The sequence below is a fragment of the Ischnura elegans genome, chromosome 3 (assembly GCF_921293095.1).
Source record: "Ischnura elegans chromosome 3, ioIscEleg1.1, whole genome shotgun sequence".
Taxonomy (NCBI): Eukaryota; Metazoa; Arthropoda; class Insecta; order Odonata; family Coenagrionidae; genus Ischnura; species Ischnura elegans.
In genome coordinates, this window is record NC_060248.1 from 78406503 (window position 1) to 78426290 (window position 19788).

At 38.3% G+C, this 19788-nt stretch overlaps 1 protein-coding gene across 3 annotated transcripts; it reads right to left on the bottom strand.

Moving 5' to 3' along the window:
- Positions 1–7540: 7540 nt before the first annotated feature.
- Positions 7541–11159, bottom strand: LOC124156044 (peptidyl-prolyl cis-trans isomerase Fkbp12). 3 transcript variants are annotated; one of them, XM_046530342.1, is made up of 6 exons: positions 11051–11159; positions 10888–10962; positions 10424–10471; positions 10224–10336; positions 9997–10070; positions 7541–8802 (listed from the first exon to the last, which is right to left on the bottom strand). In XM_046530342.1, the coding sequence occupies exons 2-6, from the start codon at positions 10922–10924 to the stop codon at positions 8745–8747; spliced, it is 330 nt and encodes a 109-aa protein (XP_046386298.1). In that variant the 5' UTR covers positions 10925–10962; positions 11051–11159; the 3' UTR covers positions 7541–8744. The 3 variants fall into 3 exon arrangements, with proteins under 3 accessions (XP_046386298.1, XP_046386299.1, XP_046386300.1); XM_046530343.1 differs by having other exon boundaries at positions 10888–10959; positions 11051–11136; XM_046530344.1 differs by having other exon boundaries at positions 11035–11051.
- Positions 11160–19788: the final 8629 nt, after the last annotated feature.

The window sequence follows — 19788 nt, forward strand, 5'->3', positions numbered from 1 at the left end:
GAAGGAGAGAAAAATCCTTCGTGTACCCTTCCTTGGAACTCCTTCCCTTACCATCCGTGTACCCTTCCTCTACCCACCATTAAGGGTAAGGCAAGGAGAGAAAAATCCTTCGTGTACCCTTCCTTGGAACTCCTTCCCTTACCATCCGTCAACCCTTCCTCTACCCACCATTAAGGGTAAGGCAAGGAGAGAAAAATCCTTCGTGTACCCTTCCTTGGAACTCCTTCCCTTACCATCCATCAACCCTTCCTCTACCCACCATTAAGGGTAAGGGAAGGAGAGAAAAATCCTTCGTTTACCCTTCCTTGGGACTTAGCATTTATAACTGAAGAAAACATATCCTGAAAGAGTCTCCTTATCTACTTTCACCTGCGAAAGAGTATTGAGTTCCGTACAAGAACGTAAGCAGTCTTTGAAAGCAAAGATAGACGGGCTACTCAATTGTGTAGCCCGTCTTAGTTAACTAATCTTTAAAATTTCCTTAAGGAAAACAATAATATACATATTCAGTGGCGTATCCAGGGGTGGGGTCCGGAGGGTTCGGACCCTCCGCCCCCCGAAGTATAAAAACACAATCATTTTCCTTCATAATAGAAATCAAAATATTGAAAAATAATGAATTTAAAAAATATTTCTTTGACTATTGAAGTTATTTCGATTATGAAAAGTGTTTGAATAAGTTGAATTCCAACACTTACTATCCTGTTTTTCAAAACTTTTCCCACCTGGTTTTGGACCCCCCCCAAACGAAATTCCTGACTACGCCACTGTACACAATAGTTTCTGTAATTGTGTGAAAAAAGGTCATTTAGAAGTTCTTCCATTCACGTTTTAGGATGTAACCTATTTGTGTGGCTGACAATGAGACATCGCTAGAGTGATGTTCAGTATTAGAATGCCGATCTTATTTTCTGAAACGAAATAGGTGTGGTAGAAAAAAGTCACAGCTTTCTTCCACATAGGCCGGGGTGCGATTCTCATCTTAAGATTTTGTAGTTTAAGTTCCGTTGAGAAACTTCTTCTGTCAAGTACCTTGATAGCCGAGGTTGCTATATCTCTAGTTTGTGATCCTGTAATGCGTAGGTCCTGGGTTCAAGACCATGTGAAGGCTAATTTTTTTTTTATGCCCTGTAACTTTAGAAATCACCGTTGCAACTCATCCCCATTCGTTTAATTTAGTTTATTAGCGATTTTTTAAATTTTTATGTTAATTTATGGATTTTTAGTTTTTATTTTATCCTACCCTTCATTGAGGCTGGCCAAACCCTTCCCGTACCCTCCAGGAAGGAGAGGGCGTACCCACCAATGTTCTAAAATACCTTTGTGTACCCTTGCTGAAGGGTACACTTATCCTTCCTGTACCCTTCATCGAGGCTGGCCAAACCCTTCCCGTACCCTCCAGGAAGGAGAGGGCATACCCACCAATGTTCTAAAATACCCTTCGTGTACCCTTGCTGAAGGGTACAGGAAGGGTACACCTATCCTTCCTGTACCCTCAATGGAGGGTAAACCTCTCCTTAATGGAGGAGTTTATTTTTATCAGGGTGGTAGCTTGTGGGAATTGATAGGTCGCATTCATTTAAACCTCTTACCTCCATTTACATTTATTTTTCCTTTCATCACAAAGCCTACACCAGAGTAAATCTGAACAATAAACCTTGCTCTTATCTGCCTCCTTCCACATTTACCCAACAACATCTCTCATTGTCTACCATTCTATCATCCCTTGTTATGTGACTTGATCTGTTTAACTTCTCAATTTTCGGCAACAAGGAGGCAATCCTTGAATTTCCAAAGAATATCTGCTTTTTCAGTGACTCATTTGAGGTTTACCATGAAACTTTATCTTCTAGGATCACTTCATGATTTTGTGAGCAAATTTAATAAAGCATGGTGTTATAACTTACACTGGTTTTCTCCATAGGGCTCTTTGCTAGGAATTAAAATGAATTCAGCCCGTGGGCTTTGGGGAAATAATTCATGCATATGCCCGGCAACTGCAGAAAAAAACACCTTTCTATGTTCAACCCTCTCTTTCCTAGGTTGTCTTTATGATTTGAACTCATTGTTTTCTGTGCAGAATAATCATTCTGCATTCTTACCAAAATCATTACCCCTCTCACTATTTATGATCTGCCCATTTCTATACTTGTAGACACAATATTTGATGATACACACAGATGATTTGAGTTTGTGGCCATCCACACTTGCCATGTAGCTACCGATTTCTTTGGTCGAAGGTATCAATATTTATAACCAATACAATGGGTAAACTCTCTCACTCACCAAGAGTGTTACTCTTTGTTTTAAATAATCCCGTCTATTAACAATTTGATTTTTTTAAATAGTAATTCCCCTTGGGTATCCAATTTCCACTAGATAGAATGGTAATTTTTTTCAGCCCCCACTACTGCTGGAATTTTAAGCTCCACTTAGCCCCCTTGTCCCTCTCCTGGATACACCACTGCTAATGACTATCACAAGGACATTGATGAATATCAAATACATTTACTTATTACTACGTTTTCAGAATGAACAAGTTTGCATTGGAGAAAGCGGAAAGTGACTCTTGGCAGCCTCCTGCCTGTTGTTTCTCATTCACTAAGTACAAACTATGCTCTAATCACTAATCACTTTTCTCCAGAGCTAGTGTGTAAGACCACCATGTTCTGTGCTATTCAGTAGAAACCACCTCTATTCCAAAAAAAATAACGTCTTTCAATGCCGGTATGTTTCTGCAATTAATTTCAAACCTGCCAGGTTAATGGCAGTGAAATTTGCATGAATTTCCACTAGGTATGATTCCCCTGGATTGGGATTCATACAATAGATCTTTAGTCCTCCAGTCCTATGGGCATACCAATAGGCTATCTCGATTCTTTAGCACATTACTCATTTGACTCAGATTATTTTGGTGCTCAGGGCAAAAATAACCAATGATATTATTTTTCCATTAGGCATGGGCTTGAATGCATGACCTCTGGCATCCTGGCAACAAATATTGGATGCACATATGTACATATTTGTTTTTTGGGTGAAAAATTTAATTCCCATGGTAATTTTCCTGTGATTAATGATGCTAGATGTAATGACACCACAGTCTCTGAAGGACAGCAATGTAAGAGAGTAGAGCTTTAAAGCAGCTACATCCAAGGTTGAATTTGAATTGTCATTAACCTCTTACCAGCACCAAAGCTGCGGTTGGCAGTAACAGTGTTTTATGTTGAAACTGCAGCATGAAGTGCAGTTAAATTCTCGGAAATTATTTAGGGAAAAATCAGGAATCATACCATGCTGAGAGCTTATCCAGGTTCCTTATTTCTCATGGCATTTTTATTGAGATTGGTGGGCCAAGAATTCAAGAGTTTTGTACTCTCGGCCCATTTAGGCTGGCAATCCAAGAAAGTACATATACGTTTCAAAGTGAATCTCATACCAGCTCTAAAGTTGTTCTTGGTAGTAAAAATCATTGACTCCAAATTTAAGGCTCGGAGAGTGGTGCCACGAGATATCAAATCGAAACACTTTGCAGAGGAATTTTAAAACATTCCATATTTCTGGGTTTGAAGTCCTCAACTGTATTGTATGATCTCAATAAAGGAAAAACTTCTGTCACCAATTTCGGCTGCAGATACAGAAACCATAAAAGCATGATTCATTATTTTCCCTGGGAGGGCAGAATTAGATTTACCCAGTACGAATTATAACTGGACTATGTGTCATTAATGCTGAGAAATTATCTCTTTGTACCCACCCAATTATTCTGGGAGACTGAATGTCATGATTTTGAGGGAGGAGGAAGGGCTTCATCATTTTCCGCGCTGCCTTGATTGTATGCAATGCCACTCGGAGATATTTTGGTGCTTAGTATGTATCTCTTAGTAATCTACTTAGACAGGTGGCTTTAGGTATCCTTCTTTAGATACCTATCTTTAAACATTGCTCGCTGAGCTGGAAAATATAAACTTACATGGGAGAGCCACCTTAATGGTTGAAATCTTTTCCATTTTCCCAGAAATCATGCAAGTCACCCACCCCCCGTGGCAGTGGCGAATTATGAGTGGTGTTGACCTGGCCACTTCCCCTCCCACTTTCTGAAAAATTGAAAAGGTGGTCATCTTTTAACTGGCTCCCCGATGAAAAATTGTTCTTCACCAGCTAAACAACGTTTTAATAATGAATGATTAGTAGTATGTACGAGTTAAATGAGTAATGCAAAAGTATGGCCACGGAAAGTATTGATAGTCCAACATTTAAATTCAAAATATCAAGGGGTGTCATTTAAAATTATTTAACGTAACCTTAAAATAATATTTGTCCTCACCACTATACATTATCAATCCATCATCTTAAGTTATACCAAAGACTAAGAATGTGAGATAGATAGAGTAAAACCTGTAGGGCAAAAATTGCCTAACTGCATTTGATGTCCACAGCTTAAGTGTCTGAACAGGCCTGTAAACATTCTGTGACATAGGACTATGCTGTTTTAATGATAACGGAAGTCTCCTCAAAATGAAAACATCTATACATGCCGCTAGTAAATATGCTTCTTCAACTCGATTTACGTCCACTATTTCATCATTCCATCCATCAAGCTCATTCTTTCCCTTCCTCGATATGGGTAGCCTCACACACTTCCATATATCATTGATGCATGCATTTACTCACCTCTCACTGTCAGCATACTTCCGCATCCCAATTAAATCAGTCTCTACTCATCATATACCTACCACCTCCTTTTACTTTCTACCTACATCAGTGTCCCAATTTCCCGAATAGTCAAATAGATTAGAATAGAATAGAAAACAGTTCAATTATTCTGAGACTAAGTACTTTATTACATAAAATCACAGAAGAAAAAAATGCTACAATGATTAACAGCTAGAAAAACATCCTGTAGTCACTATCTATACTTTGGCTTTGGGTTAAAGCTCCTTCTGAAGTTGAATTCAAGACACTGCAAATATTTATTTTTTTTGCTATTGCTAACTGAAAAAGTTGTCACAATTTTGAACTCCTACTATGCTTTAGTTAATTTCCAGGAGGAAATACATATATAGTGAAGTGGGTTTCATCGATAGTGCTTGCTGCATTACAGATATGCCTTTTCTTTGGCCTATTTCATATGGCTATAAAGTTTGCACCCAGGAATAGTCTGAGGAGTCATTGGAATTCACAATTCTAAATAGCATTCAGGGAAGTCAACTGGCTGAATGTATTATTTCCATGTTAAATCATGCCTCACAAATAACTTAATTTTGGCAGATGGTATTTTTATGAACATCCAAGTATTACAACCTAGGGCAGTCCTAGGTTTCAAATCTTGAGTATGTAACGCACGTTGCCTTCAGGCCTGACCTGCTTTTTCCATTGGCAATTGAAGTAAAATCATTGAATTAAGCTACAGAGGAGGGAAGCTTTTATGATTTGAAGATGTGGATCCATCAATGAATGGAATCAGAGCTCTTTTTTAAACATGACCACATACCTAATGACCAGTGGTGGATCTATGGAGGGGACTAAGAGGGCTATAGCCCCCCCTTGGGTATCCAATTTACACTAGATAGAATGGTAATTTTTTTCAGCCCCCACTACTGCTGGAATTTTAAGCTCCACTTAGCCCCCTTGTCCCTCTCCTGGATATGCCACTGCTAATGACTATCACAAGGGCATTGATGAATATCAAATAATCAAATACATTTACTTATTACCAAGTTTTCAATACAATTTAAATTATGCATCTATAAAATTCATAATTTTCTCTACACTTTATTATTGCCTGGGGAAAAATCAACTGCCAGATGGCAGAGTAAGCTATTCCCCCAGAAAATAGACAATTATAACATAGATGAAAAAGTTACACCTCGAGGAACCAGCTCATATAGGCAAGAAAAATGTCCACCTCTATAATTCCATTTTTGGTATACATGTTTGAACCTTAAGAAATTGAGAAATTTACTTAATGTCATCTGAATCCATTCATATACGGCCCTTGTAGCTTCAGCAGAGTTGCTTCAGTCATGATACCAGCCCATTTATCAACTTAAAAGGTGCATAAACTCTAAAAGAAAAACTCATTGTTAAAAGAACTAATTGTTTTCATTTTTACCTGATACCCAAAAGTCATGCTTGAAAAAAGGCAAATAATTTGTTACGTACTTGATTTGAAACCTAAAATGGTCCTCAGTTATAATGCAAGGAAATCCATACACATTGCCACCCTCTGAAATAAAGTTATTAATTTAAGAGGCTAAGATCTAAGCTCAAACTAAATCAAGGGTGCTATTTACACCAAGGATGACATTCGCAATTAAAATCAGCACGATTAGCCTGGATTTAAATCCAGATAAGGAGATCCCAGTTCAAATCTCTACTGAGTTACACGATTTTGTCATGGTTGATTTCACCCTGGATGTAAATATTGGACAGCTACTATAAGCCCGTGCGTAAAACTCTTGAAATGAGAAAATTATATAATAACTGATAAATCTCATAATGCAATTTTTCCAAAGGGACTGCAGTTTCTGATAACCTTAAAGATAATGTAATAAACTCGAGGTAATGTTCTCTCTGATCTCTTTCTGCTGATCAGTGAAATTTCTAATGGGAAATATCACCAGATTATAATAATCTTGGCCATGGATCTGAAAATTCTCAAGCAATCTTTATCTCCAGTAAAATGTTAGTCGCATGGACACCAGGCACGATTGGTTTTTACAGCTTAGTCAGATTATGGTATGCATTCAAAATTAAAGCAATGTAATTGGGGACATTTGATGCTGATGACATACTCCCGACATGTCATATAGTAGGTAATTCTGTACTAAGAGGAGGATATAATATTCTCTTTTACCTCTCATGTATGGCTTTTTACAAACTTAACAAATTTCCCAGGCATCACATCAAATTATTTTATATTATTTCCAGCTACTATGACTATCCATTAGGCAGGAAGCAAGTAAGACTCCCCAAAGTTTTCCATTTATATTATCAACACTACCTTGGATTTTCCTTATTTCCATCAAGTGACTTGTCTGTGGTCAAACTCAAGGAGTATTTTACATGTCCATCCTAAATAGTATGAATACTCATTAATTTCAACCGATTAAATGCCCACTTTCTTTTCATAATATGACAATATATACTTTTTGTGGTATGTTACTTCACTAGCTCCTCTGATCAAGTGAACAATGGTAGGTTGAACCTTCCTATGCCAATTGATTTCCAAATTTTTGTGGCACTAGCCTTGCCAACTCAACCAACACAAGGTTAACTAGACTTGCTACATGTATAGGGTCTGCTGAACTCTAACCAAAGAATGTTTTTAGAGGGAGGCAGAGTTTCCGGAACCCAAGTTACAACAGACTTCATGTTTTGTGACAACATAGTAAATCTTTTCTGATGAAATATCTGATATAAGGAGCATGTTACTATTCATAAATGCAATCATGATTGAATTCTTCAATAAACTATCCATTTATGCCTGCACACTGTGTGACTATCATTTAATAAGAACATAACATTAATAAGACAGAAATACTCTGCAGAGGTTTACCAGTTGTTTATTATGAGTTTCATGTAACAACTTTTGTCAGCAGATAAAACAGGATTTATTTAAAATACATTTGTGTACTGCTCAGAAGTTTCGGACTAACCACAGGTACGAGTTTGAAGAATTAAATTTGTTAAGCATTGAACAGACATTTCCATGACAGATTTGACAGACATGACAAATTTAATACATCTCAAAGTCAAAACTGCAACTTAATTACTTTAGTGCAAATAAAGGAATAAATTGTCTCATAAAAAACTTAAGTCCATTGCAACTGAGCAGGCATTAATTTAATGGCTTTGAGAGTACTTATCTCTCAACTCTTCAAACTGAACATTTGAATATTCAGAAATTATTAGTTAATTTTCAATGTTATAAATTTACAAAATGACATTTTAAACCATCTATAAATCCTGAGTTTTTCTTTCAATGTCAATCTGTATTAATTTCAATCCTCTGGCATTCGTGGAGATTCTCTACCAAGGGTACAATTACACTAATGAATACATAACTCCATTTTTAGGATTTAAGAAGAGCCTAGGAGTATACATATTACAGACACAATATAAACAAATAAGAAGTTACCAAACCAGTAAGCTCAAGAAAATTACAATAATCCACAAACATTGGGAATGAATAATTTCATAACACCTTACACAATGTGTGTACGCAAATAATAAGAAATGCATTGAATGGCAATTTATCCTTAGACTAACATTGCATTATTGCATGAAAACCCTTACCACAGATTCCATCCAAGGAGTAATTGCAAAAGAAATCTCTCTTACATCTAAGTCTACATTAGTAAGTGTGGCAACTGGATAATACTCGGTGAGAAGGCATTCAGAAGACAGATATAGATGGTTTCCATAGGTCCATACATTGTGAGCTCAATGCTACAGAAGTCGACAGGCAAATTGAATATTTGTTTAAAAGGGCTAGGTTTGAAAGACTGGACGTGCTTAGGTGTGAGAGGTGTGGGACCTACTCCCTTCTCCCCATACCTTGCTCACAATTTTGCAGAAAATGGGAGGGGGGGAGTAGAAGTCTGGGAAAGACTAAAGGAGTCAGCGGATGATAAGGTATTGAGGAGGGGCAGGAGATTTGGGGTCATACATTAACATACACACACACAGACATAATTCTGGAGCAGATCTAAGACTTGTGTTGGAAGAGATCCCTTTCCTGCTCATGGCTCCACCTTCAGCAGCTCCACATCGAAGATGAGAGTAGCATTTGGTGGAATAGTGGGCATCAGTCAAGGAAATTTTACGTGACAATTGCAACAAACTGCATAAAATTAGAAGGAAATCAATTTTTCGGTCAACTTCACATTCAAACATTTTTTATAACACACTAACCATTTACAAGAAATCAAAATATGAAGGCCACTCTTCACTGTGAATGATCACCTGATAGAGCAGAAGAGAATATGTTCTAATTTACACTGAAAGATCACGTGCATGATGGATCATTTGCAAATTTTTCCGTTACACATGGCGAATGATTTCATTTGAATGATCATTCACTGTGTATAGCAGCTTTAACTGACATCTAATTTCTCCTGGCATGATAAAAACTAGAATGAAATTTTTAGTAGCCTTACCAGTAGCTCAAACAATACATTTTGTTTACTTAAATGTAAAATATCATTACCCTTTCAGGGATTGCTTATTTCCCCATGAATTTTAACATACCAAGGTGGCAATATTTTAAAACATTTCACGAGCTCTTTGATATACAAAGGGATCTATTATAACATTACCTACTCACAGCAAAAATAGTTGAACAATAGGTGCAATTATTACATCAACCATCCAACCACAGACAAGCCATTTACATAGCTCGTGTAGTTCATTAGGATTCTCTACATCTACTTACAGAGGCAAATAGATTTTATTTTCACTGTTTAACATTACTTGAACTCAAATTGCAGCTCTTGTGGGAGAATTGATCTTGATTGTGTCTACTCTTTGCTTACCAAAAAATAAAAGAAATGAAAAGTGACATAACGCCCTGTACAAATTCTTTCAGATTTCCTAAAGCCTGAATGGGATATTTTTAGCAAAAGGATAAAAAATCGACATTTTTTCCACTGCCTAAGAGTAATAACAGAACAACTTAACAATCGCAAAATATCACTGGCAGGTAAGGATATAAGACTAAAATAACAACTAAACATAAGAAGGAAGATTCGCCCACTTCACCTTGTCACCATGCAGTACCATTGACCTACTAAGTTAATCAACGATCAATGCAACTATTCAAGGTATAATACAACATGCATAACATACAACAACATATTGATGCACACGAAACACCTATATTAAGGGAAAATTTAAAAAAATATGTGCCAATTGATGTTACGTGTAAAAAGAGCAATTTTTAAAAGGGATCAAAATATATATTAAAATTATTCCCGTTACTATTCAAAAGGATATATTCCAGGGTGCCCTCTTGCTCCATAGCCGTAATCAGGGGAGCACGTAAGACGTGCGCGCTGACCAACACAGAGCTGAAAAAGAAGAGAGAACCAACGTCAAAGCTATATTCGCGGATGTATCCACCGATTACTTGTTCTGTTTAATCACTATCTGACATTCCAAATAATAAAAAAAACTGCACCCATGCGAATTTTAAATCGAAAAAGTAATAAATTATTAAATACCTGGGCAACTCCCTCGTCCCAGCCTTTGATGACTTCTCCTTTCCCAATGCGGAACTTAAATGGCACACTTCTGTCTCGTGACGAATCAAATTTTGTTCCATTCGTCAGAGTACCTAAAGCAACACATACGGTAAGAAATTCGAAAATTGGCCGCCTATACGAGAAAATTCGAATTTAAGAAACTTTCTTCCTCCACTTACCCGTATAATGGACTACTACGGTCTGCCCATACTTTGGATAAGTTTGCCCTGAAATAGACAATACGTCAAGTAAGCTTAAATACTAGCAACAATACTTCATTCATATCCTGCATTAATAATGGCATGCTCTTACGATATCTATACACGCCATGTTCATAGGAATTACCTCAAGGATTACCATCTATTAAATAGATACAACAACATTGATTTTTTTATTTTTTTTTAAATCCATTGTCTAACTTCAACTGAGCTGAGAAAACCACATCGGCACCAATGCGGCATCTATTCTTACAACTAACACCAACTAATTCGCACCAACTATACATATCATCAACCTGAAACCAAACATCAGCTGCTAATACCACCAAATAATATCTAATTAAAGGCACACTGAATTAGTTGAAACCCAAATAGCCTTAATAAATTAAAACCGTTACAAATTTCCCGTTAAAGACATTAATTACCATCGCCGGGAGAAATGCTTTCCACTTCAACACCCATGCTTCCTTCTTTTTGCTGGAAGTTTCTTCCGGAAACTACTGTAAAGAATAAATAGACGTAGTAGAAGTTACTGAAAGACCTATTGTAGGATGAATACAGCCAATGTATACCGAAATGGCTTCTCACTTTGGCTGACTTGGACGACCACTCCTTCCTCGGTGGATGCCGTCGAGGCGTTATCAACGAAAAGTGGTGCCACCTGGCTGTCTTTATTCAAGCTAACATATTTTTCTGTTCCTATTTATGAATTACTTTTAAAAAGAAAATTAAGTTGTAAACGTTTTATTTTTCCAACTGCTCTCTTTTTAAATTATTTAAAAGGCCTTTTATCACCCTTAAACTCTAAAAGATAGCGGAGACTGATATTTTAAATACAGCTTGATTTGGCCGAGGATTAGCCGCCATATTCAGTTGTATCACTTATTGGAAATGAAGGATATATACACTATTCACCTGCCTTAATTGAGAGAAAGCCTTACTTGAAAGACATTATATAACTGTAATTTTGATTAAGTCAATATTTTCACCTATTTTTATTGCTTATTATGATCTTAAGCAATTATAAATTAGCATTTGCCGCGCGCTTGATGATCAAGAGTGCTGCATGATGCAGGAACCGGAGAGTTTAGATACATGGACGAATTATGAAAGAAATGGATTTACGGGAATGTAGCAGGAGGTGCAGTTAATGGGTCTGAGTTAGGCAAGTTAAGAAGGAAGCAAAATTTTTCTACCTCCAAGAGGGCCCAAATCCTACAATAATAATTACCCTTTACGTATGGGCGTACCCAGCGAGGGGCAGGAGGGGGCAGCTGCCCTCCCCCCCTCGAAGCAAAAATCGCAAATGTCTTTAAGGAAAATAATATTTTTTTCAAGCAAATAAGTTTAAAAACTAATAAATAGCTGTTACTGTTTCCTTTAAATGTTGATTTCATTCACCTTTTCCACGCTTAAATATTACCTACAACTTGAACAACGATGGCTTACCCCCCCTCCCCCCCCCCCCTAGTTTTGATCCTGGGTACGCCCTTGCCTTTACGCATTATATATCCATTTTTTTGACGCCATTTTTCCACCTCGATACAAATTTGCTTTTTCCTCTTCCTTAGCGTTTTCATTAAACTGGCGATAACGAGAAGATATGTTCACGTGTTACGCAACACATTCATCCTCGAGCAATAAGATTGCCTCGCGTATGGACGTTAATTTACTCGCTCAGAGAAAGCGCAGGGCATGATTTTTCATCCTTCACCAAGCTCCACAACCGGTTCTATGCTTGGTGCGTGGAAAAAGAGTATGCACTCAGCATTTGATTTCCGTAAATATCATGAGTCAAAATAAAATTTTAACCATTATGATTACGGTGCATTTTACATATATTCAATTGAAAACATATTTCTCCAAATCTTATCTTGCGTGTCTATCTTCATTATTGAATTAGCTAGCTGTACCTTCAATCAAGCGTCATGCTAACAATTTTTCTGTTCTGTAAAAACTGTGGCGAGGACCAGCACTGGCACATTGAATATTTAAACGATGAACAAAACGTTATTACTATGCGGAGCTAACAAATAGAAAGTACCGCATTCAAGTTATAAGCCATAATCACATCACTAATTTCTTACGACGAAATGCAAGTCAGGCTAATTCATGGCCATGGCTAAATGGAATAGAATATGATGCAGGTCCTTGAACTTTGTTGGAAACATGTGATTGAACCAGCCCTGCCTATTACGACTCAGCTTATTGAGACACAGAAATCTCTCGCTTTCAAAAAGTTTATTGGAGATACTGCATATAAAATCCTTTTATACGCCGTGGGATTTAATGAGCTATTGGCGGTAGATAATCAAAAGTATGCCCATGCTGCCGCGGTCTTACCGTTCGGCGCAATGACGAAATTTGACCGACCAGGAAACTGCTTTCCGGCTTCTTCCTTACAGGTATACGAGGCCGTAGATAACGCCATGGCAAATGGTATACCGTATTTCCGCTCATATCCATGCATGCAGAGCAATGAGAGGTAGTGGCGCACCTAGTAATTGGGGAATACCGACTCACTGCGCCTACTGAATACATCCTACTGCAGGTTCAATGTAGGATAACTCATAGGCGTGTAATACGGGCGGTCCAGAGGGGGGATGCAAAAGGAGGATATAAAGGATAAATTAAATATCGTCGTCTGAATTTTTTAATAAAGGCAAGTGCCTTCTAATGAGCCTCGTGTAACTCAGAGAATCTCATAGTTTTTCTTTTGTTTGGAAAGATCGGATAGTGTCCAGTGTTTAATCAGGGGATTTGAAATTATTTATTTATGGTTTGTCTGAGTAATTCTTCATAGAATTTTTGTAGTTTTCATTTGTATCTCAGTTCTTTATTTCTGCCTAAGTATTTTTAAATATATATAATACTTAAAATTTGTCATGAATCATACGCGAGGGCATGGTGGCGACATGCAGGGATGTTCCGTATTCGTATAAAATATGAAATATCATGAAGTGTCCTTTTTATAAATAGGTTAATTTAACGTTGTAATGACCTTGCCCAATACCCATACTATTGTCGATCCCATCATCTCAAGTCGTTTCTGAACATCGTTAATCAAAGTACGCCAAATGGATAAAGAGAGGCAAATCCTTAGGGCCGAAATCGCCTAACTGAACTTGACGATTCTTCTCAAGTGTCCTGACAGGCGCGATCGCCTCTCGTCAACTAGGTTACTCTCTACCTTGGGGTCTAATTAACTTTTAGGTTGCTAATAATAATCGCGTCAGGGACGAATAAAAAATAAATGATCCAGTGCGTCCACCTCCCCCTTTCCGAAATGATCCTTTACAGTTGCTGATGAAGAGGAGGGCGGGGAGACCGCCCCACCCCCGTAATTCCTGGAAAAATCAATTAAGGTGTATCACCAATGTATGTTTTTATTTCACCAGCTCAACCAGCAGTGTGTAGATATTAGGATAATATCTAAAAACCACTTGTCTATAGGCAATCACGTTATCGCTGAGAAGCATTGCATATCTCCAAGACGCTGCGGAAACCGTACCCCCCTCTGCCCTCTCCCCCAATTACGACCATAACCGTCTCTGGATCTATATTCATCTCTAGGATGACTGCTACATTACGTTGCTCATGTGTCGCAGTACAGATACAAACGTACTTATATTTTTTGTTTCATTAGCCGCACTCAATTAAAGCGCTGTAACACACTAAAGATTTATTTCGGTTGATCTGAGATCTTAGGGGTAGGAAGGAAAGAAAGAGCCCTTTTGTTTTCTACCCCTCTCAAAACCCGTGGTCGAGTTATTAAATACAGGTAGATACTAATAACATTTAAGGTGCCACCGCACTATACCCTCAGTTTGTAATAAGTTTATAGTACAAACCCCTACTTTATTCCTAGGTTCAGTGCGATCGAGTACCCCGGCCCCGCAATTATGTTTTTCCACACGGTTTCTAAAATATGGCCCTATTAAAATACGTTGCAATTAAATACTGCAGTGTCGATTTACCCTGAAAAACGAATTAGAATTTGCCAATGTGTCCAACGATTTTTTCTCCTTACTTGTATCACAACTTGTTTGTGAACGGGTGGTCAAAATAGACGATGTGCACCCCCAAATGTAACCTGCCGTGAAAATGTGTTGCCCCATTACCGGTTAATAACCGCTTTGGATGAAATTCGTAAAACATATTGATTGACGAAATGTTACAATTTCATTATCAATGTATTTCACACATATGGCTTACAGTCACTCCATTGCTCAAATCAGGGGCTTATTCAGGACGATGTGTTGGGTTCTACCCACCGCAGTGGGTGGGTGGAGCGTCCCTCTGGAGAAAATGTGAACATTTTTATGTCAAGAAATCAAACTTTATGCTATTCTAGGCACATAAAATTACACAATTGATGGGTCGTCATGAAGCTGTTTTGCTAAAACATACTGAGCTTCATAATTCATTTAGCAAAAACGAGCTTTTTTTATAAATCTAATCACTATATAACCAATACCTTTTACTCAAAGAAAAGAATAATGGAATATCTTTCTGCTAACATTAATTGGTTTGGGGGGGACGTGCACCCCTGTGCCCCCTCCTGGCTACGCAACTGACTCTAATCTGTTATTGGTCTCAGGCGGGCCCTAGATTTAATTATTGATGGTATTTTAAAAATATAACTCTAGCACACATTTAAGTTCTGGGTAGCGAATTGATTAATGCATACAGTCTTCGACCATCTTCATTGGGTAAGGAATGATGAAGTTCTATAGCCTTTCAGTTGACCTCGTGGGCCTGCGGCTTGGGTGGCGTTTTCTAATTGAAGCCAGCCGGGTGCGTGAAATCCCGTCCGTTTGATGCAGTACTCCGAGCCGCGCTGTCTGTGGATATGAGACATCGATTAGACATTGAACTTCCGTGTCAATCTATATGCCTTCCGATGAGAGATGACCCATTCCTACGCCGGGATTTTTCTCTCCAGTGCATTATGTCGCCAATTCAACCAGCCTTTCCTCTTTCAAAATTTTCGATGGGTCCTGATGAGCAAGTATAGAGTATTTTCAGGCTATATCACATTGAATTCCACCATATTAAGAAATTAAAATTTACCTACAATTTTCATTAATACTTTGATTTCACCACCTGTTTCAATGCAGTTTGGATTCATCTTCAAGACCTGAGGATAATGCAGTAATACAATCTCAGAACCTGATGATAATACAAAGCATATCGATACCGGTTATTGCATTTAAGTATTTTTGGAAAATTATCGGTTAATTTTAAAATACATTTTAAAAGAATGAATAATCATCGGATCACTTCGCATATCGTGCATTTTAATAATTAGTATAATGGCATGGAGACAATTTTTAACCTGAATTTAATTTGAAAATACTTTTCAGTATTACTAATTCTACCCAGCGGTGTCACGTGTGTTGGTATCACTCACTGCTGTAGCTCATGGTTTCAACTCCTCATCCCGGTAATCATTTGGAGGAGGCGATTGACAGCGGAGGTTCTTTGCGCCATTGGGATGGGAGAGTGAAGCAAGGGTGGAGTGAAACCTGGCGTCGGCATTTGCCTGGTCTTAACAAAAGGCGCCAAGGAGACCACGGCTTAACGCCCCATCCAACGCTAGGAGTGCTGTAATTGAAGTACCCTCCATGAAGAATTCCAGTGGGGATCGGTCAGTCTGTAAAATCTCTACCACCGCCAGGATTTAAACACGGGCTCAAGGGGTGGTAGTCGAACGCTCCATTCTACATCAACTCTAGACGAACCCTATCACCCCTACCCTCTATCTTCTAAAGGAGTTAGGTATTACGCATGCTCGACCACGACGTTTTAGCAATTATAGCTGGCATAACAGAGACATTTTGATATTTCAGTGATATTTTTCTTTCGCCTGGGTGAGACGGTGCGTAAAAATAATTTCATAGCATAAAATATAATCATGTGCAGCAATATTTGCACGTAAGGGTCGTCTCATATGGCGGCATAACCTGGTGATGTCCTTACCCCTAAAATGACGCTTATGATTTACACACTGGTTTTAATTTTATACAAGCAACTCATGCCACTTGACGTGAATCGTCGTATCCGCCAGATGAAAGAGTTAACCTAAGGCTGAGGCACCAAATTATCACGGATAACAATTATAAGTACAGTAAATTTCATCAATATTCGGCCCAATAATTGAAGTAAAACGTGCAGACTCTCCCTAAAGAGTATCCATAACATTTCCATTTAGTCTATAACACAACCATGCAAAAACAAATCGTTTAACTGGATCCTGTGATTTCGCTTATCGCGAAAATTCGGTTCCTCTGACTATAGGCTAATCGCACCCACCATGTGAACTATGTTGTAAAGGAAGGACATCGCCACTGTCAATCACGAGCCAGAAATTTTCTTCGGGAGTGCTCGGGAGGTTTGCGGGTTACTCATACCGATGTTTCGTCGTCAATTTGCACGCATCGGAAAACCAGTAATTTCAATAAATCAGCTATATATATTACTGTTGCATGATAGTGAAAGGTCAATTTATATTTATTTACTGGCAGGCGTTATGAAATTAACTTTCTCGAAAGATGGTCCTAAATTAACGGACTTTCGCTAGGGAACAGACTAACTAAATCCTGAATGAAGTTATTATCTCCAAAGTTAAGGTACATCTAATCTTTCATCACTTAAAATTTTCTTGAAACTATAATTTTTAGCTCGGGGTGTCCGAGCATAGACTCCCCTCGGCAAGGGGTCTCCACGAAATATGCATAGCGGGTCGTCGCCAGTAGAGGAAAAATTTCGGAGGGGTTGAAGCCCCCAAGCCGAACCCCTGGCTACGTGCCTGGCCATTGTCGGTATTTCACCCTAGATCCTCGGAGTGTAAATCCAATACCCTAGTCGGAGCACTGGCCCACTATCCAATGTTTTGGCGCTTGAATCAATACTTGGCCCAGGGTCGTCATAGGGCCAAAGCTCGTCGCTTGGCCTAGAGTTCAAGCATGGGGCATAAAGGATACCCGTTTACAGCCTAGTCATCTCTACATTGGTAGTATTTTACCAATTTTACGAGAGTAAATCCATTCGGTTCGAGGCATAACTTGAAAATAAGTTGCCTATCACGAGGCCCACGCCTTCATTTGAATTAATTTTATGTGCACTAATAAAATTTATGATTTCACTTTTCTAGAAGTACAGTCATCAAGATAGTGGGTAGAGGACTGAATCATAGTGTGTTTGATTTTACTTTCATATTAATCAGGTATCCTTTATTTCACGAAATTCTTTGTTGTCTTGGATCATTGCCTTCGCTTCTATTCATTATTCTGTTGGTCCCTTTTCATCGCTTCACTGTCGTATTCCCATCTCTCGTAGCTGCAGTTTTAGGCCTCATTCTCTCTGCTGGGTGCGTACACCGTATACTCTTTGAAGCGTGTACCATTATTTATTCTGAATCAGATCCAATTCAGATAATCTAATTCATTTATGTCACCCCAGTTTCCCACGACCATAATCATCAGCCTTATAATATTAAATATTGCCAGTGTTCTTTGCCTTAAAAGCGCTTATTTTCGATGGGCTTGAAAATCGATGTTATTAGCGGTATTGTCCTGTTTTTCATCGCAATGGCTCCTACACGAGTACATACGTGAACCAAGTCTCCCCCTGGGAAATTATGGTCCCCTATAAAATGTAATGTGGTTGATGAATCCTCCTACTAACAACCCAAGCCCAAATGCCGCGGTTGTGTTCAATTGCATGTTAATTTCTTAAATAAAATAAAATTTAACAAAATTAAAAATTAATTTTAAATTAAACAAGACGACGCCTGTTACATGGACTCACATTTTATACCAAGGTCCTTTCGTGGAGACCATGGAAGACTGCAAATATCAGTCTGTAAGATTAGGACGCAAATATTTCAAGCAAACCGTTCTTTGGTGGAAAAACAAACCACCCCCGGAATTGAAGATGCAGTCTAGGGGTTCAAACCCTACTGTTTCATTTCTATCTGCGTACAATAATTGCTTTTGACACTCCAACCGATTACGCCACACGGAATGATTATTTCCAAAGTGGTTTTCTTGTTTAACGCGAATCCATACACCTGACCCCGTCCGCATTGCGACGGAAGTCTTGGTCGGTTGGAAATGAAACGATGATATTTAAGATTGGGGTCGCTTGCACGATGATTCTGGGCTAATTTAGTGATATAACTGATGATTTTAGGCTTAACTTTGTGAAAAATTTCCGTTATGGAAAATGAAAGAATAAACTTTGTTAGGAGATATTTTAGAAGATGCATGCATGATCGATGCACCTGACGATTTAAAGATGTCATGAAACCCAGGTCGTGATTTTTCAAAGGTATTTGTGACCCTAACAAAGGTTATTCTTTCATATTTCATAATTTCGTGATGTTTAAACCACGCCAGAGAAATACTAAAACTTCCTTTCATACCAGCACCAATATTCCGAAGAAGATTCTCCAGTTGACCTCTGTGTTTTCACCCACCGCGCATTTAAATGGGTTTACAAATGCCGCCACTCATGTCGCTGACGGCCGATCCGAATTTCTCGGAGAATCAAGCTATAAGTAAGGCTGATGCCAGAAATGCATTCAAAACATGGAGAAGTAAACACGAGAAGCTACATGTAATAAGTAGTCAAAATTGGAAATATAACTTAATTTGAATGATAATGGGCGTAGAAAGCTTTCTTTATAGTAGCCTCCCCATGTGGAAGAGGGGATGAATCGGTAGAACGTCTTGTAGTATATGCAAATTGTTCTCGGGTTATTAGGCTTATTAACCATTACCAGCCCTGATTACGATAAGAGAGTCACTCACCTGAACGTCGGCCTTCAACAGGCTTACCCGGTGCCTAACCCCAAAATATTTTACAAATATCACTCGTCGAGATAATCTACGATCTTTAATCACCTTGTAGTATTTGGCTCTTGCCAGCAGATTCCAGGTGGAATGTGCCGTAGGAAATCGCTTTAAGAGGACGAATCAGTCCCGTTCGACCGGGTGTATTTTGTCTGTTTACATGGCCAAGTGCTCCTCTAATTCTCACGATATAATCTAGGAATATTCACGGGATATCGAGGCGACCCTTTCGAATGTTTATCTTTAACTCAAATATTGAAATTTTACAGTTGAGGAAATAATGATTTTAAATTTTAAAAATCATGATATAGCCAAAATTTGAAGATGATGGCTTATTTTTTAAGCAAGCAATTCATTACAAAAAGAGACAGGCCGAGAGGGTGTAGAGCGTTCTCTTGAGGGATACAAGTAACAGATAGAGAAAAAAAAACTCAAGGGCGGGTCGCTAAATATAATTTGAGCTACCTT

Bases quoted from the DNA above. Each gene is read 5' to 3' on its own strand.
- LOC124156044 (XM_046530342.1), bottom strand. From the start codon at position 10,924: ATGGGTGTTGAAGTGGAAAGCATTTCTCCCGGCGATG. The intron at 10,472-10,887 runs GTAATTAATGTC...TGTCTATTTCAG, and splicing joins AAGCATTTCTCCCGGCGATG to GGCAAACTTATCCAAAGTAT. The intron at 8,803-9,996 runs ATATCCTTTTGA...ACTGATGCCCAC, and splicing joins GCAAGAGGGCACCCTGGAAT to TATTCCACCAAATGCTACTC.